Genomic DNA, 26,739 nt, shown 5'->3' with positions numbered 1-26,739 from the left:
CGGCCATGCAGCATCTGCCCCAGTAACCAGGTCACACAGTATTCCTCACCTCTGAGTCAGCCCTATCATCTTCACGGCTGCATTTGGCTGTACAGGACCTTCAGCCCCACACCACAAGGGTGGATGGGTCTGGTTTAGGTCTAGGAGAAAAAGCTAAAGCTGAGTCACAGGACCTCAAAAGACTATTCTCCCCTCCCGCCCCCCCTTTTCATCCTGTACACAAATTGTAAGCCATCACCAAAGCCTGGGGAGCAAGCTTCACAAGAAAGCGTGAATCCGCGTGAATCCAGCCTCCACCTCAGGCCATGCTCCTGGATGTCACTCAGCAGGGAAGAAAACTGCCCCTTTCTCCCCAAAACCTCTTCCTAGTGCTGCCCACATTCCCCCTTTACTGAGAGGTCCCATTGAGGTGCAAAAGCCCCAGTTTTCTACCTGCGGCAAAGAGAAGAACCCTCCTAAAGGCTTCACCACTGGAAGGGGCTGGGACCCCCTGCGCTGCCCCCTGCCTGCCCCTCCACTGCTCACAGTTTACCCAGTTCAGAGCTGGTCAGCACAGCAGCAGCTGAGAGAAGGGCCAGGAGAGAGGCCAGCACAACACAAGAGTGTCAAGTTTAAACTGAAGAGATCTGGCTCGTACTTGCTTTTATTTTTAGACCAGATACATATACAGCTGAACTTTAATAAAATGTACAACCTCCTGCTGGGAACAGGAGAAGGAGAGGAACGAGAAAGCCCATTGCTGTCTCGGGTGTCACAGGTGCTGCCAGACCCAGAGATCTCAGGACTGGTGCTTCTCTCCGTCCCTTTCCCCAGGGACCATCCTAGACTGTGTTGAGGAGCAGGAGCTTTAACAAGACACAAAGAAAAGCTTGGGTTTTAAACCTAAACCAGCCCTCGGGCCTGGCAGGGACAAAAAGGAGGGCAAAGCACCCAGCCAGCCAACCCGCTCCCCGGCCACCCTCCAGCACTGGCCCAACACACAGCAGTTTCCAACTGTCCACGGACGGGGAGCATTCGCAATCCTCCCCCCGCCGAGACGAAAACCTCCGATGTCCCACCCACACACATAGAAGAAAGCTGACAAGATGTCACAGGAGAGACCAAAGTCTCCCCCCAACTGCTTCCTCCCCCACGCTTCACTGACAAATGTGATTCCCCAGAGCCTTACCCCCAAAATCCCGCTAGCTCAGGCATTCCCAGCTGTGGTCCTCTCCCCACCACACACTGTGTCACCAGGCTGGGGACACATCCCTGCAATGTCACCATGCTTAGAGCCAGAGAGGGCTGATGCTGCCAACCCTTTTATTGCAACGGGGAGCTGCATGCACGGGGATGCTGCCAACAGCAGGGTCTGCCCCTCTCCGGGCACAGTGCTGACATCTCATCGCTCTCCTCGGCATGCCCCCAGCCACACACCACGCAGAGCCGGGGCTGTTTCGGGGTGCTGAGAGGACACACGCTGCCGGCAGATGTTTGTGGAGGGCTGCAGCACGGGTGGCACGCTCGCTTTAAACGTGCTCCCCAACGCAGAGCGCAAGCATTAGACATGACCGGAGCTGCAGAAGCAAACAGAGACCAAAAGTCCAGCTTGCAGGCACAGGCAGCAACGGTTTCAGGGCATCCACCAGGAAAGGGGGTTTATTTATCCCACCTTAAAAAAAACCCAAGCAAGCACAGGTGCTGCTGCAGAACCACCCCAGCCCTGCAGCCCCCAGGACCTGGGCAGGACTCTCCCTACTCCACGCAAACCCCACAACCTGCCCTTGCTCGTCAGACCCCAAATCGCCTCCCCAGCCTGCCAGGACCATCCACTCCCCCTTCCCTTTCTGCCTCCCTCTCCCAACTCATGAAAGGCCCTTGTGAAAGACTCCAGCCTCCAACAGTCCTGGTTTACTCCAACGAGCTAAATGCATTTTAGTCTTGCTTTGCATTTACGGTGCTTTCTCTTTCCTTTTCTTTTTTTTTTTTTTTTTAAGGAGAAAGTTCAAAACGTTTGCAGTGACTGTGACGCACTAATTTGGAACTTACTGTGGTGTCGACATTGCATTAAGTGTATCTGTCAACCGTGAGGACACACCACATCTATGTAAGAAATTACACTAGCAATTATAGCTAAAGAGGCATGTAAAATTTCAAAAAAAAATTTAATGTATTCAGAAATTATAACTGACATTCTTATTAGGATTAATCTAATTTTAGTAGAGTCATTTATATCCTGCCTCTGGATAAAAAATGAATTTCAATTTTAAAACCTGGATAAAACCTGGCATTTAAAAAAAGTACTTTTAGAAGTCACCCTATATGATTAAGCATGATGATAATATGAGACCGCTTAACAAAAAGCTTTGACATTAAAGAAAATATTTGTTAAACAAAACAGCAACAGATGTATTTATCAACCCAAGCAGACTATTTCAGGTTAACTCGGGACCCGGTCGCAGAGAGCACAAGGGCCACTAGAGAGAATGGGGACAGGCCAGGATGATGGTCAGGGCTGCGTCAGTTTTGCCTCTGGATGCTGGGAGCATGGGACACATCCTGCACCCACAAGCAGGGAAACACCAGGCACTCGCGAGAGCAATACTGTGCATCCACAAGCCTGGACAGCCCCTGTCGGACGTGGAACAACTGCAAAGCTCAGAAGCAACAGACTGGGAAAAAATCGGGTGAAAAAAAAGTTGTGTCAGTTTAGCCTATCTAAAAAAGAAAAAAGAAGAGATTTAACACGAAGGTCCTTCACAAGGAGAAGTTACAGGGCACTGTGGTTTGCTTCGACACCAAGTGGGGCTGCAGGCTGGCTGTGGGCATGCTGGGGCTGCTCATGCCAGCATAGCATAGGGAGGGCAGCTCAGCATTGCCCATGCCACCCGGGCTCCTCTACGGCGCTGGCATAGATTAGTTCTCTTACAGAAAAATGTGCTGTTGGCCTCAGATGCTGGTCTCGGTACTGTTGTAACTCAATGGAAACTGATAGTTTAAGCGATAGAGGTCCTGGCAGTCTCCATTTCCCAGAAGCAGTAAGGAGAAGCAAGACAGCCCCTGCACCAGATGGAGAACAGGGTGGACACAAGGACGTGCTTTGCTCCCTTCCCTGTCCGACCCAAGGAGGACACCTTTCCACAACTTAAGTTTCCAGTTATACACATCTTTAACAACAACAAAATAACCCTAAAAAGCACGTGTCGTTCATAGGACGCAGCCACCCCAGGCGAGAAACCAGCTGAGATGCCTCCTCCAGGCACACATGTTGCTCCACATCCACCTCCTCCACAGCAATGGCGCTGCCATGGACGTGCCCATGAACACCACACACCAACTAGAAGATTCTGAGCCTGCCCAGGATGGGGAGGACAGGGAGGCAGGAGTGTGTGGGGTTGGGAGGGCACAGGGAGCCTGCTCCTGGCCAGGGATGGGACCTGGGGCACCCGGCACCGACCAGGGCTGCACCCCCCTCCTCTCACCTGCAGCCCCCGAGTCAGAAAGGTATTAAGAGTATCAGCAAGACACAAAGTGATTTAAGAATACATGGAAAGAGTCAAATGCCAAAGAGGAAAAAAAAGTCCCAGGCTGATTATTTTATTTTCTACTGACAGTTTCAGCCGTAATGGCCAATAAATTCTGATTACAGATTTTAAAAATGCTTCCTTCAGACACCTGGACCATCAAGGCAATTCTGGGCTCCCATAACTCCTGGTTTATGATGGTCATACACGTCAACTTATCACAAGAGCCCAGCATTTCAATAAAGATGACCATAAACCAAAATCAGAGATTAAAGGACTGACTCAGAAGTCTGTCAGAGAAAGAAACAAGTTTCCCTGTGATTGCGTTGCCATTTTTACCAACTAACATTTCAGGGTTTTGATGGGTTTATACCAGCAGCAAATTTTCAGGCTGCCGACAGCTTGGTCTGCAAGACAACCACCCAAGGAAGGCGAACGCGGCAGCAGGGAGGCGCAGGGAGGACTCAAGCCCAGCCAGGGGCTCAGCCGACAACATGGAGATGAGAAGTGACCGGTCTCCTCTTGGGCTACCCATCACCTGTGACAGCACGGGGAGGCGGACGCCAGATCCGACCGACCTTCCCAGTTCTCCCCTCCCAGCCCCTCGACATGTCAGCCTTCACTCCAGAGAGCAGCACTGCCCTCGTTTCTCCTCTTCTCGCCTTGGCAGGGTCAGTAGCTGCCAAGCAGAAGCACATGGGAAGGCGACAGGAGACCGGTCACCCCCGCAAGGTCTCCCCACCACTGGGCAGGACCAGGGACCCTGGGGCCGATGCACACTGGGAGCATACCCAGCCCCCCACCACCAGCAGCCACCTCTCACCCCCAGCTTGTCAAAGCAGCAGTGACAACCCTGATGGAGATGCCTTTTAAACTGTAAATGCCGTGTGTTTATTGTGCTCTCGTTTCCTGGACGAATAAGCTGCTTCCTTTTAATAAGTGCTCTCTTAGGAGAAGGAAAAGGGACAAATAAAAAAAGCAGCAGAATGGAAGGAGGATGACTCACGGCAAGGCCACATCTCCACGAACACAGGAGAGCTGCCGAGATGGTGCCAAGGACAAGGGTTGGGACCAAAACGACAAGAGCGGATCAAACGCACACCCTCCCCAGGGAGGGGAAAGGTTTGCGGGAGCTGCCAGGGGAGGAAGGTGGAATGCAGCCGTACTCTCCCAGCCATCCATGGTTTGCCTGCTTGGGTTGCAAGAAGCCATCTCCCCTTCCCAAGGTTCAGTCACCACTTTCATGTTTTGAACAGGACTCTCCCCTTGTTTGATTTCACTAAGACATGCACACGGGGCTGCTCCACACCAGGACACATGTGGTGATGGGGATAGAAGGATCAGGGGGAACCACGGGTACACCAAACAGGCGATGAAAAAATGCCCTTTTCCCAAGCAAATCAAAGGGCCAAGCCTGGAGCTCAGCGCACCGAAGGGGGCCAGTGCCCTTTCTGGTGGTGTCTCTCAAAGTCTATCAAAAAGTCCCATTTACATCAAAATGTCCTTCCAGACATGCTTCAATTTTACTTTTCCCCTTTCATCTCCTTCCACCCTCCCGCCCCACCTCGCAGTACTATTGTACTCGCAGCATCTCGCCTGGTGGAGAGGGCCGAGCAGGCTGCCAGAGTGAAAGGAACAGGAGAGAAAGAAAAAAAGCTTTAAACTAAGGGAAAAGCCGGAATCGCTCCTGGTCCCACTCCAGCAGGAGCTGTGACCCCTTCTCCTCCTGCCTACTGCTTGGCGGCTGCCCCGGAGGGACGGCGCTGGCCATGTCCCCACTGTGGGGACAGGGGATGGGACTCGGGCTGCCCCAGCCTCCACTGCTGTCTAGGCTTTCTGGTCAGGCTCCCGTAACCACAGATGGTTTTAATGAGCTTTAACAAAAGCCTCAGGCAAGGGTTGCAGAATTCACTGTCCTGCACACCTCAGCATCCACCCTTCGGCACTGCTGCAGTCCCTGGACAAGTGCCACCCTGCACACCCCACTCCCAGCAAGGCAGCTACTGGTAGCACTGGGACAACCCGACAAAGCACTTTGGGCACGACTGCACATCCCAGCTGGCCACAAAGTGGACTGAGTTTGTCCCTCCCTCTCCAGATCAGTCCTAAAAAATGCCAGGGGAGCTGGAACATTTCCACTCCGTGCCAAGCTCTCCTCTGCCAAAGACATGTCCCACCTGCACTCCTCGAAAATTTAGGACTTAACGAGCTGCCGCCTTCTCCCAGCCCTGGCTCCGACAGCACCGCATCCTCGCTGACAAATTTTTGCAAGGCCCTTAAAAACAGAGGCACTTTCCCCAGGTTGACCGACTGACATCCAAGCACAAGAGTGAAATCCGCTCCAGGTTACAACAAGTGCAAATTTGTTTTAATTCCGGTCTAACCCATTAAAGCCCAGATCTAGCCATGCAGTGCAATCCCGATGCCTTTCACTGGGCTCTGTCCACCTCCCCTGCCACCGAGCTTTTCCAGTCCTCCCTTCCTATTGTCAGCATCTATTTTTAACCTCAAGCATTATTTCTCCCTGCGTGACTTCAGACAATCACCAGGGATGACGTGGAATTGCTGAGCTGGTACTAGGCAAAGTGACTCAACTCTCACCTTCAGAAGCACTACAGAAATCACAGGAGTAGTAAATTTTCCTCTGTTCACATTTTCCTTTCTCTTTCCCACCAAGCTTTATCTGGGGAAATTGTGGGGAAGTAAAACCCATGTCCATCAGCAAGCAACATGCCAGCAAGCCGTTTTGCTCCTTTTCCTTCCCCAGCACCTTTATCATCAGCTAGATTTACCTCTATTGTAGTTACCTTGGGAAAAATCCTGCCTCAACACCCATTGCCGGTGTAAATCAAGGTCAGAACCGTAACCTTAAAATAGGTCTTATGAGTCAAGGCTCCAATCTACCAGGCAGCTGGGGAACCAGCTCGATAAACATGCAGAGAGAGGCACACATCCCCAGCGCAAAAGGGAGGAGGAGTTTTCCTCGTGGGGCCCTGGCTGGGCTGAGCACGCCAGATGACAACGCTTCATTACTCCCTTTCAGCTGGTCCTCCCGGCGCTGCAAAGCAGTAATTAATAAGAAGGTCAGCAGCAAAGCCCTTCAAGAATCTTTACCTTCAGGGAAGTTTATCAAAACAACCCACCATTTGCCTTCTTCTAATTCATAAAGTGCAAAAACCTAATGCCAAACACTGGAGATGTCTCATCGCACAAGCAGCATGTGCACTGCATTAGCCAGATGGTTCCATTATTTGGCATTAAAACCCAATAAATAATCATTAATACTATCACTAGCAACGATACGCTCTCTGTGAGAAAGTCCGGATGCCAAAAAACCACAGCATTTACAGCAAAAGCATCCCAAGGCAGCGCGAGCCGCGGGGAAGCCACGTGCAGTGGAGGCAGCCTCCTCCGGCACAGACCCGGGAGAGGCGGTGCTGCCAATACCAGATTACATTCCCAGTCCCACAGCACTGGCAGAACCAGGAAAACTCCAGCCACAGCTCGCGAGCCAGCCCACTCCCATATCTGCACAGCCAGAAGATGTGGTGAAATCAAGAGCCATCACAGTGTGAGATGTTTGAAAGTGCTCAGGCCAGCCCTGCTTTTTGGGCTGACTCTTTGGTTTTGCTTGCCAGACCTGGCAGGGCACTGGAACACACACAGCACCAACAGCATCTGGAAGCAATTATCACACCACTCCCTTATCTGTCACCCGCTCTTCATTATCCTATAAGGAAGCCATTCATACTATCAACAAATCTCTTCAATAAACTAGCAAAGGGATTCTCACTGCCCTCCCCAACAAGAGGTAGGCAGCAGTCACAGTCTACCAGGTCCCTCCTGACAGGTCACAGGGCACACAAGGGATGGGCACCTGTAGGTACCTGAAGGAGAAAGTGCTCTCAGGTACGAAATACAAAAACTTCTTTGGTCCATTTGCACACAGGCATGAAGCCACAACATGTTGATGCTTAACTTGCAAGCTGGATGTCCAACAAACCTCCAACTGCTTGAGCTCTGTAGGATGGTCCATGCACCTCCACCCTCAAAGAGGAAAAATAGGGAGGAAAGGACCTTGCCTGGAAGAGCAGGAGCCAGAAAGACCCCACAGCCTTTGCCCACCCCTGGATGCCCCCTTCCCAGGCTGGGGACAGCAGCAGGAGTCCCTGTGCTCTCCAGGCCACTGCCCCCTGTGCCGCAACACATCCAGGTAGAACATGCAGCCTGCACCCCAAAAGGAGTAAAACCCAGCCAAGAAGGGATTCTAGGCAGGCACCAGGGCTCTCCCGGCCAGGTGGCATGACCAGCAAACCCCCAGCCCCACTGACTGGTTGGCACCCTGAAAGGGGAGCACCCCTACCTGCCTTCCCAAGCCCATGTGCTCCACACGCAGCAAAGGGAGGTGGTTTTGGAAGACTTTCATGCCTGTCCTGGATGTTATGAAACCAGTCAAGGAGCATGAAACTGCCTGCTGTGGGTGGGAGCACCCAGGGCTATATGAAGAGTGCTGTAGGATTCCTGCATGGTATGGGAAAGCACACTGCACTCCCCCACCCTGCACACACCCTTACAGGGTATTTTTTTTTTTTTTTTTTCCTTGAGAGAGAGACCAGGTAAGCACAACCAACCAGTGCAGCCCCATATGAAGGGGGTAATTAGGGAAGCAGCACCCATTGCTAACCAAGTCAGGGCAGAGATCAAAAGCATCATCAAGTGTTAAACCCTCCTGGGAAGGGACTCGCTCGGGACCCCCCCTCACCCCAGCAAGGCAGGATAGTCACCAGAGCCAGTCCCCGGGAGGGCACTGGCTGCTCCCCACCTTTACCCCAGGGTGCCATCCTCTCCCCACCTTTTTAAGAACAAAGCTTAATTCTGAAAAAGAATATGGAATGGAAAAGCCTAAGACAAAAAGCCAGCAGACTGGCCTGTGCACCATCACGTGCCATCCCAAGCATTCTCAGCCCCTAAACCGGGCAGGGGCCGTGTCTCTCTCCTTGCCTTTGCCAGGGTGACCCTGTAGAGCCTCTCCCTGAGCCCTGGCACTCATCGCTAGCAGGGTGGGAACACCAAGCCAAGACAGTTTCGTCATCCCCAGTATCCCATGAGCAGGCTTTTCTCCATCCCTTACCCCCAAACAACAAGTCTTCCTGTAGCTCAGGCAAATGAAAAAAAGACAGAAAATAGGAAAAAGTTCTCCCACTGCAGCAACACCAGCAATGGGCATGAAGCCATGCCAGCGCAGGACAGAGGGGTGGGAGAGGGCTCGGGGCAACCCTCCTCTCTTTTCCCTCCACTGACCCCTTGCCAGGCCGTTGCTGCCCCAATTATTTCAGCAATTAGCTACAAGGGGGTGCAGGGAGGGCGGCACACCACCAGAAAGCACATGCCGGCATGGACACACAGGCAGGGTCAGGCAACCAGACTGCGTCCTCACAGAATTTAATGAAAGAAGAATAATACAAATTTAAAACCAAACACAGCTGAAGAGGAAATTCCAGCTGCCTCTAGCCCTTCACACCTCCAAGTGCCTTCCTGAAACCCCAACCTGGCCAGGCCCGCTGCTCCCCTTGGGCAGTGGGGACCATGCTCTGCCCAGTGAAAGGAAAGGGGGCTCTGCACACCCCAATGGCACTGGGACAGCCCTTCTCCGCCTCCTGGGGAAGCATCTCCTCCTTCTCCCGCTTCAAAGGAAGCTGGGAACAATGGGATGCACCAATGCCAGCTCCAGAGGGGATGCTCATGGACCACCCGCATGGCTACCCAAGGACAAGGCAGATGCTGAGCGGGGGACAGCTGGGTGCAGGGGACACAGGCAGCTGCCAAGACCCCATCTCTTGCTTGGTGCAAGGGGCAGCTCCCCATCCTGCCAACATGGAGTGGGAGGGACACATACAGGAGCTCAGCGACTGCAGGCAGAGCTCACCACAGCAGACACCATGCAGAGCCCCCCCCAGTCACCCCCACCCCAGCACTTCCCACAGGAGAGGGGCTGCTGGCTGATGCATTGGCCAGACTTTCCCCTAAAAAAAAATATATACATAATTTTTTTAAATGTCTTCTTCTAAAATAATTGACTAATTGGCCACGCCTCAGTTCCGTGCTGGGAGTGGATCCCAGGTTCGCTCTTGCATGAAGCGTTTATTAAAGCCATCAGAGGAGGGGAGGAGGGCAAGGCAGAGCACAGCAGACTAGGGGAACGGGGCGGTGCCCACTGCCAGGTAGAAATTTCCCATCGCGCCCAAAGGGAGGAAGCCCAAAAATTAATCCCGGCCATCCCCCGCAGAGCACCTCGGCCCCGGGCAAGGCCTGAGTCAGCCGAGGCAAGCATCACAGCCCCAGCACCCTCGGGAGCATGCCAGAGGGAGCAGAAGCACACCGGGGTGGGGTGGGTGGCTGCAAGCACATGCAAGGGAGGGTGTCTGCTCCCCCAGGGATGCAGCCCCCATCCCTGCACCCGGGGCTGCCCCCTCCTCGCCTCCCTTTAATCCCCAGCCCCAAAGCAGAGCACTTTTAGGGGAAAGTGTAACGCAATCCTGGAAAACTTCTCCCACCCGCTCTCCGCTGCCAGCTGCCAAATTTAAAACATATTTGCTGCTTGGCCTTGAAGAAATGTAACCTGCTGCTTAATTCCAACACGTTTATTCTTTGGGGGCAACAAAAAAATTTGCACTGCCTCTGGTGGCTCCTCTCCTTACACCCCGAACCCCTGGGGGCTGGGAGCTGCCAAAAAGCTGCCTGGGAGCCGTCCACCAAACACCAAAACACTGGGGAAGGGCAGGAACCCTGCTCTGCCCATCCTGCCCTGCCTGTGGCACTGGTGCAGGCAGGGCAAGGAGATTTTGACCAGTAAGTAGGTGCCCTTCAGCCCCCAGCATCAGCTGGGGGTGCCACCGACCGGAAAGCCCTTGGGATGCGCAAAGTCCAGGGCAATGCAACGCTGCAGAGCAGGGGAAGGGGCAGGGGACCCCCTCCTCAGAGACAGGGTCACCCCATTCCTCCCCTTGCCTTGTGGAGTCTCTGGGGGGGTCTCCACACAGCCTCCATCCCTCTCCCCACCAGCCAGGCTCCTTGGCAGGAGGAATTTTCCAGCAGGGTTAGGTTTGCGAGGAGAGGCTGGAGCAGTGGAAGGGGGCCGGGGCAGCATGGGGCTAGGGGAGAGCACAATGTGTTTAGCAGACTGAGCGATCCGACAGGGCCCACTGAAGGAAACAATTTGTAATACAATAATGATTATGTCGTTTCTCTGGACTCTTTCCTAAGCCCCTCTTTAAACAGTTAGAGGCTTGACGTGCCTGTATAAAGCAGACCTGATCTGCAGGGCTGAGGATGCTTAAGTGCCTACATGTGCCGAGACAAGGCGGACAGGGCAGATGCACGACGCACGCCCGGCACTCTCCGCACGCGTGCCCAAAGGGGCGGGAGCTCATCCTGGTTTGCTCGCAGCCCTCAAGGGATGGCAGGGGGATCAGCAGGAACACACAGGGCAAGGGGGCCGACGCTCCCCGACTGCAGGGGGAGATGCCGGTGCACCCCCAGCATCATCAAATGAGGGGTCTCTCCCTGCACACTGCTGGGACTGGAGCCACTTTTGCCCAAGATCACGTCAGGGGCCACATCCTGGCAGCACGGCTGGGACCCACAGCTCCTCCAGCTCGGCTTTCATGCTCTGAAGTTCTCGGCCACACATCTGAAGAAAGCGGCAGTAGCTAACAACAGAGCAAGAGCAAGCAACACAAATCCCCAGGATAATGAGCCCAGAGGAGGGAGACGGTGGGCTCTGTCTGAGGAGGGAGCCGTGCTTTTATTGGAGAGGCCTAAAAGGGCTATAAATCCTCAGATTCAAAGGCGAACTCAAGCTCTTTCAAGTCTGAGGAAGGCCTGGGATGTGTCAGCCGGGAGGACTAACCACGCCGCGTCCCCTGCTGAAGTGGCCTCTTCAGCAAAGCCGCACTGCAGCCCGGGATATTACACCCAGATCCTTTCCATATGCTGCCTGCCTGGCTGCAGGCAGGGTATGCCGTCATCCCTGCTCACACGGCGGGGGCGGGGGGGGGGGGGGGGGGGGGGGCAGCCCACCTTGACCCCCCCGTCTGGGGAAAAACTGGCCACCCCCCACTTTAAGGGGGGCAGCACCCCTTCCCCCTTTCCAACGCACATCAAAAATTTGCCCCCCAAAACCCCAGTAGGAGCTGGGGGGGCTGTGGATCTCCCCCTCGCATTCAGCTGAGATACTACAGCAAGCCCGGGCAAAGAATGCCAGGGCCCAGCACCATCACATCCCCGAGCATCACCACATCCCTGAGCATCGCTCCATGCTGCTGCCAGACCCAAGGCTGCTGTCCCTGCGTGCAAACCCACACGCCAGACTGTGCTCAAATGTTTCAGAAAGCCATTAAAACATTAAAAATCAGTAGCAAAGAGAAGACAGCACCGTCTCAGCCTTGCCACTGATGCATGGGCAACTGCAGACATTCCCAGCCTTAATTCAAAGGAAAACATGCAAACACTCAGCGATCAGCATTAATGGTGAAAGGGTATTTATAGCTGATAAGCTGTGAAAAGACACCTTGCTTTTTCTGAAGTACCTACTCAGAAGCCCCTGGAAGCCAACAGCCAGGCAGGGCTGCCGGTCCCCAAGGCTGGGCTCAAGCCAGGGAGCCACCAGACACTGCCAGGTGCAAGGAAAGGGAGTGCCCGGAAGCAGGACACTCATGTCCCATCACCAGACACGGAGCGGTAAAGCAGGCTTGGGTGCCACCAAAACCAGCCGGGACTCCCATTCCAGGGAGGGCACTCAGGCTGTTGCAGGGGAGGGGGACCCAGCCACTGTGATGAAGGCACTTCCAAAACTCTGGCCTGAAGGAGCAGGGACAGACAGCTCGTGCAGCATCCTCTGGGCATCTCACCCCCTGCACCTCCGTGGTAGCACCAGCAAGAGCCAACCCACATCAAACCAGGTTCACACTAAGCCTCTCACCACAGCCCAACCCCGCCGACAGCAAGGCCAACAGACATGGCACACACAGATGTACAGGCAGGCGCAGCATCACAGCGGGACAGAGACCTTGGAAGACGCCAAGGGAAGTCCATGGTTGGACGCTAACAAGCCCCCCTGCTCTGGCTCTCCCCGCAGCCCCCATGGCAGCAAAGCCCAGTCCCACAGCCTCGGAAAAAGGGAGCAGCCCACCTGGTAAGGGCCAGCTGCGGGTAAGAAAAGGTTATTCCAGAGCTGGCGAGCCAGGGTTATAAATAGCTGGCATTTTTGAAGTGCAGCTGCTAGGCTCTCGGCTTGGCCAGCTGGGGCGGCACTGCCACATCGGCACCTGAGCTGGGTTGGATCCCGCCTGGGGGCACCGGCAGGGAGAGCTCACAGAGGAGAAGTCACCGCTAGCTGAAATACTGAGAGTAACCCCTCCAAACCTGTCCCCCCCATCCTCTCGCTCTGCCCTCCCTAGGGAGGAGGGTGCTGGAGGCCCCCCTCCCCTCCAGGCATCACCCACAGCCTCTACAGGGTTTGGCTCCAGCTCCAGAAGACCCCTGCTTCCAAAAAGCATAGGGGCCATGCAAACCCCACCCTGTGCACAAATCCAGCCTAACCAAGCAAGACATTTAGCCCTGGCTTGTCTGACTCATCTGAGACCAAGCCTAGACAGGCTGGTGGAGCTGGATCCTGGGGCTCCAGCACAGCCATGAGCAGAACACTGGCGCTCCAACCGGACCAGACAACCAAGGGGCAAGAAAAATCTCCCTGAAGGATGCCAGGTGTGCACTGAGGCATGCTGAACCTCTCTACAAGCAGGCGGAACACCACCACCCCCCTCCCGCTCACCAGAGGAGGTTTCTCTGCCACGCCATCCACCCCAGAGTGAGGGATGGAAAGGAGAAAAGCATTGGAAAGCACCAGAAAGCACCCCAGCCCTTTCGAGGGGAGCACAACAAAAGCCCCGCAGCACCACCGCATTCCTGCCCAGATGCGATGCCGCGATAGCGCCGAGCCGAGAGTCCTCCTGCTCTCCCGGTACAAACAATCGTTAATTAGACACAGAATGGATTTCAGCTTTGTTTCTCCCCACCCTGTTTCAGCTGCCAAGTAGCACGTGCTACTGATCAGCACAAGATGTCTTCCCACCGGACCCCAATGCTCCTCAGGCAGACCACTTTCCCAGCAGCACTGCCACCAACCACTCCGCCAACAATAGGGTGCCCTGCCAGCATGGCAGGGACCCGAGAGCCACGGGGAAGCTGTGGGTCAGGCAGGATGCAGAAATCCTACGTGGAAAGAAGCGGCCATCCCTGTGCTAAGCCCCCAGTTTCCAGGGGATGACCCAAACATCTCCCAACGTGTGTCGCACAAGGGGCTGCACATGCGTCATGACTCTTTGCAATCCCCGTAACTGGTACAAATGCATGCAAGGCTCAGCAGAGACCCCCAAGCACACAGTAAAGCTGCTCAGAGGGAACCCCTGCCCACCCGGCCGCACCGCGCAAAGGCATGGGTACATCCCACCCTGCCGCACACAGCCTGTTTGGGATCGGCACCCAAGGAGCCAGCAGCAAAAAAAAACCCAAAGCAATGAAGCAGCTCAGGTGCAATGGCAGAAGGAAACAGCCCCCCATCAGCTCCCACCCAGACCTCCACGGGCAGAAATGGCACAAAACCCTTGTCCCGTCCCTGCTGCCAAGCGGCCCCAAGGAGCTGCAGCAGCTGTTTTGCTCTGGAGAAAGGTACGTCTCCTTTTACAATCAATCAGCCACGCCATCACAGCTCTTTTTTTCTTTTAAAGGAAGCAGTTAAATCCATTTTATAGAATCCAGTGGTATTTACCCAGCTACTGCAATAGCCACAACCCTCCCTTCACTTTTTTTTTTTTTTTAATTTAAGTTAATGAAGTCATTCCCAAACGATATGCAAGGAGCCCCGAGTGCTGCTTTCCCCCTCCCCCGGCACAGCAAGAACAGCAACCTCGCTACCGCAATGTGGGCCAGGAACAGGGGTCTCTGACTTGAGGGGAGCGAGAGCCCTCCACACTGGGAGGGCACCCAACAGCCTGACGCCCACCAAAGGATCCCCCCCAGTACCCTCAGAAGGAGCTCCTCCATTCCAGAGGAGAAACTCCAAGCAGGATGAAGACCAACCGCGAGCCAAATGCGGCTTTTAATTAAAAATAAGCAGCGTGTTTTCACTATTTCCCAACTCCTTATACTGCAAAGCGCCTCACACGCCCACTAGTACAGTAATTAAATTACATCTGCTCCCACAAGTGTGAGCCCACTGATGTAGAGCTCCAGGCCAGCCTTTCCCCTCGGAAAGCAGCCTTCCCACAAGCACTTTGTCCCTCGTAAAAGGCATTAAAGAAGGCAGATACGCCAGGCTTCAAACTCAGCGCTTGCAGAATTTAGTAGGACACCATAACTTCACTAAAGAGAATAAAAATACCACAAAGGATTAGACTTTTGTCTGGGTTTTTTTTTAAAAATAAATGCATTTATTTTGTGTTTAGAAAGTCGCTGGGCTGCTCTGTAGAGCTAGCGAGTGAGTGGAGCCGAGTAAAAGTTTCATATAGAAGGGCAAGAGAGAAAATCAGAGCAGAAACGACCCATTCCTCAGAGCAGGGCAGATGATGTGTCCCATTTCCCCCACCTCCCTATTAAAATACTTTCTGAAGAGGCAAATTCCAGCCTGAAATGAATTTTCCAAACCATATTTTATTACGAATGCTTCCTTTTAAAGGCCGGCACAGGAGCCTACCAGGGTCAATATTTCTCCAAAATTACAGCCAAGGGAGTTCAGGACGGATTTAGCCAGCATTCCTCCTGCAATTCCCGGCTGTCCAACAAGAGCACGCTCCCACCAACCCCTGGCCAAGCAGCAAAAGGGCTAGTTAAATCCCAAACCCTCCCTCTGACTCCCCCCATGAAACCCCCTTCGGACACGATGGAATAAAATTAAAACCATATTGGCTCCCTGAGACACCTTCCAAGGGGCTCCACAGATGTCCTGAGAAAAGCTCGCTCAGACCTAGTTTAGCCTGAGCTTGTCCCAAGTGCAGGTTTGTGACAATTACCACCTTTTATCCAGCGGAAGCATTTCTAGCCCTATTTTTTCCCCTTGAAAGACACAGATTTATTCACAATAGAAGACGGTGACAGTTTCACAGCTGGCTTTTGGACAGACACCCAGGAGCTGAAGGGAAATGTTTCCCCAAAGCAGCATACAGCGCTTCAGCTTAAGCTAGGCTTAACTACATTAGGAAATTGTTCCTTCTATCATCTGGATTATCAGCATCCCCCCCGACAACCACCACAAACCAGGAACCTGCTGGGGACACTCTGGTCAAGTTATAAGCCCATACTCCATAAACACAGCCCCGAGCTGCCCAGGGAAGAAAAGGGCAGAAAAATATTTTCATTATTTACAGCTACACCACTAAGGCCAGACAGCCCAAGGGGCGACGCCTTCTCCTTCTATCTGTTGGAAAATTCCTCTTAGTAATGTTATTTTTAAAAGCTTTAACCCTCTTCACTCTAAAAACAAGAGTTAAAGCTCAGCAGAGCGGGGCAGAGGACTAGCACTGACACAGCATTGCTGTCAGAGCACTGGAGGAAGGTGGCTTGGAAGCCCAAAGTATGGTTGGGGGTTTTAACGCATCTATCCAGGAGAGCAAGCCCAGCCTAAGAAAGAGCACTGCTTTTCCTCAAACTGGAACCAGACTTCATACAGCAGGCAGTTCCCCAGGCTGGTTTGCTCCACCACCTTCGCAGGCAGAAGCGGCCGTGAAGAGGCTCTACCCGACACCACGCAACCTGCGAAAGCATTAAGAAAATGAGGGACCCCAAAGACGGACAGACCCCAAAGATGAGGGTCCGGGGTCAGGCCGCATGGGTACAGACCGACAGGAGCACCATTGGGCACCCACAGCAAAACCCAAACCTGGCTCCTGCCCTGTCGCTGAGATCCCTCCCCAGCGCCCTTCTCGCCCGGGCAAAGCCGCTTCTAGGTGGAAATGTCGACATTTCAGGTACTTCCCACCTTCTCCCATCCCCGTTGGAACCCGGGTCCAGGGAAGCACCAGCACCAAGCCCCTGCCCCATGCCAGGCACCCACGGGAGCAGACCCCACGTGCAACCAGAGAGCTGTGTCGAGGTCGGACAACCACCGAGCTCCAAACTGGGGGGAGAACCAAGAAACGCCTCAAGCTGCCCCCGGACACCCTAGCGGAGAGGGATGTCGCCAAGCCCACCGCACCTGGGGCTCGGTGTCGGCAGCCCCCGTGGCAGATGGGGAGGGCCGGTGGAAAACCCACTGGCGTGCCACCCCCACTGCATCACCACCGCCTCCTCCCAACGCGCCAGGCCTTGGCAATTTCATAAAAGCCAAGGCTAACGAAGCATGCTGGGGCGACATGGCGTCTGCCACCACCACCACGCCAAAGCCACATCTACCTCCAGCCGCCCTTCTTCAAGGATTTTTTTTTTCATTGGAACCAATTTGCCTCCCTTTTGCCGACCCACAAACGCAACGGATCAGTTCCCGAGGGTCCGGGCTCCTTCTGCTCCCAGCTGACGGTCACGTCTCCAAAAAGAAGGAAAGACAAACCCACACCAAGCAGGAGAATTAACTCACGGAGCCCTTGCCGCCACTGAGCATTCATCCCAGCGTTCCCAACACGACAGCATGTGTGCACACGCATGTGCCTGCAAAGTTGGTTCTTCCTCCTCCCACAACAAGAAAAAAAAAATAAAAAAAGAAATGTTTGGTTGGAATAGAAGGGTCCAAGCAGGACGGCTGTCCGAATTGCTTTGCTTCTCTCCATCCCTCAAAAGCTCTTTTGATATTTTTTTTTTTTTGAGAAATGGGTGGGAGGCATCTCAAACTAAAATTCGTTCTTTTTTTTAAAGTGAGAAGGGGCAAAGATAAAACAAACACTCGGTGATCTACAACAGCAAGCCCAGCCAGAGAACTACCAAAGCCACTCGGACACCACCAGCCCCGGTCAGCAGTGACCGCGGCCGAGCACCTTCCACTCCTCCTCCTCCTCCTCGCCCTTCATCCCGACGCGCTGGAAAAGCCGCTTTTCATTGTTCCTGCACCTCAGCCGGGGTACCGACACGTACGCACCCACTGAACACACACACACATATATATATATATACATATTATATATACATATATATAGTTTCGCTGTATATATAGCCATAGCCCAGCCGCCGGCTTTGTTCGGACCCGGCTCTCACCGCCGGACCGGGGGGAGGTGTCTCACCGGCCGCCCTCCCGCCGCCTTCCTCCACGGCGCCTTTTAGAAAAGCCAAGAAAAAAAAAAAAAATTAAAAAGTGATCATAAATCCAACTCTAGCGTCGGCGTGGTACAGGGGAGCGGCGGCCCGGCCCGGGGCGGGGCGGCGGCGTCCGCGGAGCTTCCCCAAATCCCGGGGAGTAAAAAAAAAAAAAAAATAATTTAAAGATAAAAAAATTTAAAATATTAATTAGAAAAATCCAAAAATAAAATACATTTTGAAAAATTAAAAAAAATAAGGATAGGAAAATTTTAAGAACCAGAAGCAGCTTTTAAAATAAGGAAAAAAAAATTTAAAAATTTAAAAAAAAAAAAAAAAGTAAAAGCCCGCAGCAGCCCGGCGCGTCCCGGGACTCGGCGAGGGGTCCGTACTCCAGCCGGGGGTCGCTCCTCTCCATCCGTCGACCGCAGCCTCCAGCCGCTCTTCGCGGTGCCCGCTCCGCTTCCCGCGGCGGAATTTTTTCTCCTTAAAAATCCTGCGGTTTTGTGGTTTGTTTTTTTTTTTATTTATTTTATTTTCCCGGGTTTCGGTATTTCGCCGGGGGTGGGGGGTGCGAGGCGCGTTTCCTCCCCCACCACCACCACCTTCTCCCGCTCTCCCGCGCCCCTCCACCGCACGTACTTGGGGTTACCGGAGCTCCAGGAGACCGGTTCGAGGCTCTTGGCGAGCGGCGCGGCCAAGCGGCACAGGGCGAGGAGGACGCCCAGCAACCACCGCCCGCCGCGGGGCTGCGCCATCGTCCCTCGGCGGCGGGACGGGACGGGCGTCAGGCGCCCATGCCGCTCACCCCGCCGCCTTCCTCCGTCGCCCGTCCCGCCGCCGTCACCGCCGTCGTCCCCTCCCGCACAGCGGCGCCGCCCGCCGCGACGACCGCTCTACACCTCCGCGCAGGCAACACCACGGGCAGCCCGAAGCGGAGCGGCCAATCGCTGAGCGGCGCGGGGGGGGCCTTGAGGCGAGGGGATACGCCCACTTTCTCGTCTTAAAGGGCACGCGTACCTTTTTTTTTTCCACGCACCCTCCCCCTCACGCTTTTAGTCTCCACTCTGCCCCCCAGGAGGGCAAGGCGCGGTGGTGGGTCGGCGACGGGACTGGGATGGGGATGAGCCGCGGCCCGTCCCCATCCCCATCCGCATCCGCATCCCCGTCCCGTCGCAACCCCTCCGAGGCGCCTCGCCCTGTATTCAGCCGTGATCCAACAGCGCCCCCCAGCGGGCGCCGGCGGCCCCGCCCCTGCTGGAAAAGCGCAGGCGGCGGTGCCTGCACTCGGGGAGATACCGATTGATCCGGCTTTGTGAGCGGAACGGCTCCGCTTTAGGCTGATTTGCCCTAAAACCCGAAACAAATTCACCTTTTCTAGGAGGTTTTCTGAATGTTTTTACATTTTTTGAAGGTTTTGAGAGGTTTTCTCTTTTTTAATATTTTTTTGAGGTTTTTCAAGGGATTTTTGAGGATTCGAAGGGGATTTTGGAGGTTGCTTTTAGTTTTTTGAATTTTGGGGGAAGTTTTTTATATTTTTTTGAGTTTTCTTGTATTTTTTGAGTTCTTTTAAATTTTGGGGGGCTTTTATGATTTTTTTGAAGTTTTTTTTTTATTTTGGGGAAGGTTTTTTGATTTTTTTTTATTTTTGTGGAGTTTTGAGGTTTTTTATTTTGAGGGAGTTGTTAATTTTTTAATTTTTTTGGGGGGGGAGGTTTTGGAAGGTTTTTTGGTGGTTTCTGGAGTGGTTTTTTATTTTTTATGAGGTTTTGGGAGGATTTTCAAGGGGGTTTTGGAGCATTTTGGGGAGTTTCGGGGAAAAAGCCTGAACTCCAGAATCATTTCGCTTTTTATTAAGAAAATTTGAAAAAAGAAAATTTGAAAAAAAAAACCCCTGAGTCAGTTCACTTTATATACCAAAAATCAAAAAACCTAAACCTTTGGTGTCAGTTTTGCTTGTGTTAAGAAATTTTCGAAATAAGCAACTCCGGAGTCACCTCACTTTCTATCATGAAAATAAACAAAAAAACTCCAGAGTCAGTTCTCTTTCTATTAAGAAAAATTAAATTAAAGCTCAAGTCCATTCACTTTCTATTTACAAAAATTTTAAATACCCCTTTGGTGTAGTTCCATTTCTATTAAGAAAATTTTAAAAACCCTCCAGAGTCAGTTCACAATTATGAAAATTAAAAAAAAAACCCAAAACACCCCACTCTGGAGTCAGTTCACTTTTTACTAAGAAAATTTTTAAAAATCTCACTTTCTGTTACAAATATAAAAAAACCAAATATGAAGTCAGTTCGCTTTTGACCAAGGCAATGCCAAGCGCCCGTGTTTCACAGCCATTTCTCTCCATTATCTGTTTTATTTCTCCCTTTCTGCGTTTTCCTTCTGCACCAAAGCCAGATTTGGGGGACATTCATCACACTTCATGAAAATCAGACCCCAACAAGGGGCGCGGGGGCTGCCGGGGAGCTCGTGCTGTTCCGGCTACCGCCTTGTCCAGAAGCCAATGGAAACACTTGATGAATGAGAAAAAAAAAAAAAAGAAAAAAATAGATTGTTTTCATTTTTTTTGGAGGGAGGATGGAGAGGTCAACCTGCCCTCGCCCGGCTGGGTCCCGTGGCTGAGAACGGGGGAAGCGCTGCCTGTCCTGCCTGCCCATTTCTCTCAACCCCTGCCCCATCATCTCTGCCGATGGCATCACGATGGGTTGCCAAGGCAATATTGGCTCCACAGGCTCAGGTGGGGATCCAGAGCCCAGGAATCCTTCGGGAGGAGGATGCTGTGCCCTTGTGGCCCCTGGGCCCAAACCACCCTGAGACGGAGGCAGGATCACTTCAGCATCGAACCAGTGGAGACCAGTTTGGTGCTGGTGTATCCTAGGGATGAGGGGAACCAGTGTGCCAGCCAGACGTGAAATAGGCAGAGCCACCAATGAGCATCCGAAGGTCACCAGGTGCCACGTGGATGTGGGCTCCAATGGCACAGCTGCTCCCGGCATGCCGGGCTGGGCAAACACCAGCGGTTCCCGCCTCTGCCCGACAGGAACATCTCTGCGGGCACCAAACCAAACGCCCATAAGGTGGGAAAGGCACTGTGGCGCAGGGAGAGGGCCTGTTCGGGGCAGTGGGCACCTCGAAGAGGTGGGCATCAGTCTGGGAGAACAGGAAAACCCTTCCCAAACCCTCCAGTGCACCTTCCCAGTAAAGTCACTCAGGGACAAAATCCTCCTTTTCCCATCCAGCCCCAGGAAGCAGATCAGTAGTGCCGAACCAAGGTGATTTCTCAGATGGTTATAAGTAAAAAAACCCAGCAATAAACTAATTGGAAAATGGTTCCCAGCATCAGCTGCACCAGTAGCACAGGGGAACTGGGCTGAGCTCCAGATGGGAGCAGCTCCGGCAGCAGCAGGAAGGGATTGGGATCCTGGAGTGCCAAGGCAAGGACCTCTCAGCAGTTGTGGGGCAGGTGCAGGGGGGCAACAACACACCGTCCTTTTCCAAAAATCCCAGGCTTTGTGAGCAGCCCTCATGCTTTCACAAGGAGCTGGACACGGAGAGAAGTCACGAGGAAGCTGTCGCCAGCCCATGCCTGCCTGGCTGCCAGCCAGGGAGCTACGGGCACTCGCCTTTCCCTTCCCTTTTCCTGCCGCCTTGCTTCCCCAGTGTGCTTCCAGCGTTGGCACTGGTGTCCCGGCATGCTGCAGCTGATCATCGGCACAGGCACGGCCAGCCCTTCCCTGGAGAGGCAGGGGAGTGTGCCCAGAGAGTGTGCCTGGAGAGTGTGACTGGAGAGTGTGACTGGAGAGTGCATAGAGAGTGAGTGTGCATGGAGAGTTTGCGTGGACTGTGTGCACGGAGAGTGTGCAATGAGAGTGCACAGAGAGTGGGCGTGCGCAGAGCATGTGCCTGGAGAGTGCAAAGAGAGCAAGCGTGCATGGAGGGTGTGCATGGAGAGTGTGTGTGGAGACTGTGCCTGGAATGTGCACAGAGAGTGAGTGTGCATGGACAGTGTGCCTGGAGAGCACAGAGAGAGCAGATGTGCATGGAGGGTGTGCACACAGAGAGTGTGCATGGAGAGAACACGCACGGAGAGAACACGCATGCCGAGCACACACACTGAGAGCATGACCCGGGTAAAGCCCCAACGCTGCCACGGCCAGCAGAGCTCGGGGGCTCTCGCTGTGCCAGCCCAGCCCTCCCAGCTCTCCAGAGGATTTGCGTCCCACGTGCCAGGGGAAGCAGCACTGCCACCATCCCATGCCCGATGCTTACCCAGGGTGGGGGGCGAGCACAAGCACCTGTGCAGCATGGCCCCGGACCAGCTGCACAAGGCGTTCTCCTGTGGCAGGGCCACCTAAAGCCCTGGGGAGCAGGTGCAGGGTGATGCAGCTCTGGGTGCAGAAGATGTGGGGACAAAGGGCAGCTCTGGAGGCCTTTGATGTCCTGAGCAGGGACAGCTGCCCTAGGTATTAAGTGACTATAGGTGTCACGAGTTTTGTGGGACTCAGCTCCCACACAGGCTCCCTCCCTGGCACCCAGGAGGGTAATGCTGCACCAGGCTCCTTTTCTGAGAGGAGTGCAGGTTCTCCAGCAGCCTGCAGAGCTGGGTCCTTGCTTACAACCAGGGGGGCCTGCAGGAGAAGACAGGATATCACTTAATTCCATTAATTAATTAATTTGGGGGGGCCAGGAGTTGTCTTGTGCTGCAAGCACACACACCTTCATGCTTCCACTGCCCGTGCATCACACTGTCCCCTTCCCACACCATTAGTACATGTGTCCTCTGTTCTCTTGGCTTCCATCTTCTCCCTCTTCCATTTCCCTTGAAACCTAATTTAAAATGATCATGCAATTTTTGAGGGTGATCAGGGGGATTCACCCTTACCTGCTTCACTCGAAAGGGACAAGGCAAGGAAGAAGTTATTGTACCCCCTTTCGTAAGACCCAAAGTCGCCCCCAATCTACTCAGTTCTCTGGCAGCTCACTGTCCCTTGCCTCCTCCCGAGAAGCTGTGGCTTGCATTTTCTTACCGTGCACAGTCACACCCTCATCAAATGATGATCTGCAGCCCAAAATGTATTCCACAACCACATCATATTTAAATTACCTGAGAAATTTGATAGTGAAAGAGTAACAGGGCAAAAGAGAATTTAGCCTGAACACCAGGCAAAACTGCTTAGTGCTGAAATCTGTTCGGCTGTGAGCTGGTTCCCCCCGGGAAGCATTGGGGTTATTTATAACTCACATAAATAAAAATCGGTGGGCAACAAACTTCACTCATCCCAAAGGCACGGGCACCAGGGGACCTGGTAGATTTTTTTCCCCCTAACTATTTTTTGGGATGAAAGGGATGAGATCTCACCGGGCTGAACTCACACAGCACGTGGATCCCAAAGGGCTTTGCAGAGAGACACAGCCCCTCTCCCTCAGCAGAGCCTTTCCAGGGAGATGGCCCCACACCGATTTTGGGGCCAAAATTCATGATTGATCCAACCATTTAAAAATTTAAAGGGATTTTTGAAACACCGGGACATTGGATGTGTGGAGTTGACTGACAAGCTTTATACCTATTACATAGCAAACAGCCAGGCAAAACGGGTGCCAGAACGCTACCGCTGCACTGCTAGATCAGAGGATCAAATTCAGTAATTAAGGTGATGTCAAGGATTTGTCTTCGACGTGATTTATACCATCATTCTTGCACTCAGGCTCCTGGAAACTTGCACCTTTGGCAGATGTGCTGGCTGATTAAAATGATGCAACATAGTCGCTAGCTGTGTAATATGATTTAAATTAAAAAGCCCATATTCTAACCGAAAATCTGCAGCCCCATCACCGCCTCTGGCACTTCCCACCTGCCCCGGGGTGCCAGGGAGGAGGGGGGGAGAGGCAAGGGGGGAGCTGGAGGCACTGGAACAGTTGGGGCAAGGACCGAGCAGGGAAATGCAGCAGCACAAGGCAATCAGGTTCCAGAAGGCACATTTTATGGGGCTAAGAAGTCTACTGCGTAATGGTCCAGGGAAGGAAGTATTAAAATCTTTAACCAGTTTTCAGAGACGCGATAATTAAGGTGTTGTAAGCTACAATTGCCTGGAAAAAAAACAAAGGCAAGGAATAAGATTTTTATCACTTCAGAAGTGGCCACTCATGGATTTGAGGTTTAAAAAAAAAAAAAGAGAGAAGAAAAAAATCCCTGCAAGAAAAAGAAAATGTAAAAGGTGACTGAAGAAGGGTCCAGCCAAGGGGCTACAGGGAAGAAGAGTGGCAGAAAACTGGGTGTGCAGCCGCTGGCACTGAGAAGTCAGGGAACCTGATTCAGGAAAGCACTTAGCATCGTCCCAAGTCCAGCCATTCACTGTCTTAATCAGCCACTTTAATGGAACTTGAGTAGGCTTAATGCTTAAGCATCTTCAATGGAGTTGCTCTCTTTCATCAAGACCTCTGGGGAGGAAAGAATATTGGCTTAAATTAATGAGGCCTCAGAAATGGGTGAGAGAGACCGAACTCCCCGCTTTGCTCTGCCCTCTGCAGGGAAGGAGAGGAGGCCGGGAAGGAGACGCATCCCTCACGCTCCTCCCAAGGGCAGGAAGACCCGTTTCCCCATCTTACCAGGGTGGGAGCAAACTCATTTTTGGCTGCACCCTGGACAAGGGGGAGAGCAGATGAGAAGAGCTGGTGGGATGCCAAGGCGGAGAGGGCAGCGGTGCCGAAACCTGCATCCCCGGCAGGTGGCTGGCATCACTCTAAACACAATGGGAGGGCAACAGGGGGGCAAAAGGCCCCGAGCAGCCAGATGTTACCAAAAGCCAAGTTATGCAGGCTGAAAGTCCCTGCCAGAAGTAGATTGCCTTCCTCTTCAGAAGAGCGATGGCAATGGGTGAGAAGTGGTAGGGAGCTATTTTTAGAAGAATATTGTAGAAAATACAATGAAAATTACTCAAATTGGCTGGAGCGTGAGCAGCCCTAAACTGCATGGTAACATATCCCACAGGAGTATGTTGGGAATGTATATCTATATCTACCCAAGGTAGCAGCCTACCAACTTGTGCGGAGCTAGCTGGAGGAGCCAGGAGGTGGAGCCAGGAGTATCTAATGGGGCACTGTGGAGGTCATTCATTAACATCTTCCTTAATGACCTGGCAGAACACATAAACAGCATGTTAATGACCTGGCAGAGAAGATAAGCAGCTTGTCGATAAAATTCCCGCAGTTATCCCCGTGTGCAGGGCTGTGCATGCTTCCACAGTCAGGGAAACATGAAAGAGGCCTAAATGGCTAGAAATGGGCGCAGGAAACTTAATGATTTTTTTAGGGGGAAAAAAATTGGATCTATCTGGAGTGAGTGATTAAAAACTTGTCAGTGGGGGGAGAGTGGCAGCCAGCAGCTCAGCTATGCTGGAGCTCTTCTCATCTACCTCTCCCAGGGAAAACACAAAGTGCATTTTCAGGTCACTGATCCACTGAAAGAAGGAAAAGCCCCAAAAAGGAGCAGAAGCTGGAGGAATGGTATGTAAGCTGAGATTTTAAAACACATGGATCTGTTTTCTTTGGACCGGTAGCAGCTAGGGGAAGTCACAACTGCATGCAAATATCCCACAAGGTTTTAACACCAAAGGAAAAATGATTGAGGGTGGCAGAAGTACAGAAAGTGACCTCGGGCCATATCCTACCTAAGGGGAAACTGCCGGGAGCCTGGAGGCCGTGCTCTGCACGGTGCCGGTGTCATGCCAGGGCACGCGGCTGCAGGTGGAGGAGCCCAGGGCATCACATCTCGACTGCTTCCAGGGCTGCTCTCCTGCTTGCCGCAGCCTCTGCTACTTGGCCAGGGCAGCAAATAAAAGTGTTGCTGTTCCCAGGGTCAGAGCTGCTGTTCCCAGAGTCAGATCTACTGTCTCCAGGAATAAACCTGCCATCCCCAGGGTCACATCTACTGTTCCCAATGTCAGACCTGCCGTGCCCAGTGTCAGATCTGCTGTCTCCAGCACCAGACCTTCTATCCCCAGGGTCAGAGCCTGTGTCTCGGCATAAGAGTGGGTTTTCGATAGCTGGCTGGAAGAGGGTGGGTGACTGCTGTGCATGGCCACAGTTACCATGCTGCTGCAGAAGGGACCTGGAGGGAGAGGGGCTGGATGGGTTGAACTCTCCTCCCAGCCCCCAAGATGTAGGCAGCCACCAGGGCAGGGTCCCTGCAGAAATCTGAGCACATACCTACAGGCGCAAGTGCCCCAACCAAGTCGGTGATCTCACGTGAATAAGCTAAGATCTGGCTGGGTCCTGCCAGGATTTACATGGGAGGCTCCAGAAAGTCTGTGTGTACTCACAACGCTCCTGCCGAGAGCCACAGCTCTCCCCGACGGGAGGAGGAGTGCGGCTCCTTTTCCTGCTTCCCCACCCTGCCCTGCCAGCTCCAACTTGCTGGCATCCATCCTGTGCTGGGCTGCCCACGCTGCCTCCCTGTGCAGCTGCGTGGCCCCACCAGCACCATCTCTTCTGCCCCAGGCCAGCAAACTCCAGCACCCCACGCCTCTGCACCCCTGCATCCCTGTGCCCCTGCACCCCTGCATTTCCATCCCCTGCACCTCTTCATCCCTGTGCCCCTGCACCCCTGCCACCTCCGCGGTCCTGCAATCCTACATCCCAGCACCCTTGCATCCCCACACCCCTGCACCTTGCCTCCCTGCATCCCTGCATCCTTACATCCCTGCATCCCGGTACCTCTGCACCCCCTGCATCCCTGCACCCTGCACCCCCCAGCCCATCCCCATCCACCCCAGGCATCAGGAGGGGACCCCAGTTTCCCACTGGGCACCAAGGCTGTAAAATCCTCCCATTTAGGGAGATTGTGGTGTCGTACTGCCTGCTGAGACCATCACTCCATGCCCCGCCACAGGTTTTGCCAATGCAGCCTGGGGAGCCCGCATCGGCGTCGGCGTTGTTTTTCTAGCCACACTGA

General features: G+C 53.3%; 1 protein-coding gene across 1 annotated transcript in view; it reads right to left on the bottom strand.

Moving 5' to 3' along the window:
- EFNB1 (ephrin B1) overlaps nt 1-18,538 on the bottom strand; it is a 49,794-nt gene extending 31,256 nt beyond the window's left edge. Inside the window, exon 1 of the mRNA XM_086470262.1 lies at nt 18,423-18,538. Coding sequence (XP_086326388.1) covers nt 18,423-18,538 — 116 coding nt within the window. The remainder of the gene's footprint in view (nt 1-18,422) is intronic.
- Between the last annotated feature and the right edge of the window lie 8,201 nt (nt 18,539-26,739).

This window comes from Leptosomus discolor, chromosome 9, assembly GCF_034619465.1.
Source record: "Leptosomus discolor isolate bLepDis1 chromosome 9, bLepDis1.hap2, whole genome shotgun sequence".
Lineage (NCBI taxonomy): Eukaryota > Metazoa > Chordata > Aves > Leptosomiformes > Leptosomidae > Leptosomus > Leptosomus discolor.
Note: the sequence above shows the minus strand (reverse complement) of the source record. Positions and strands in the feature narration are given on the sequence as shown.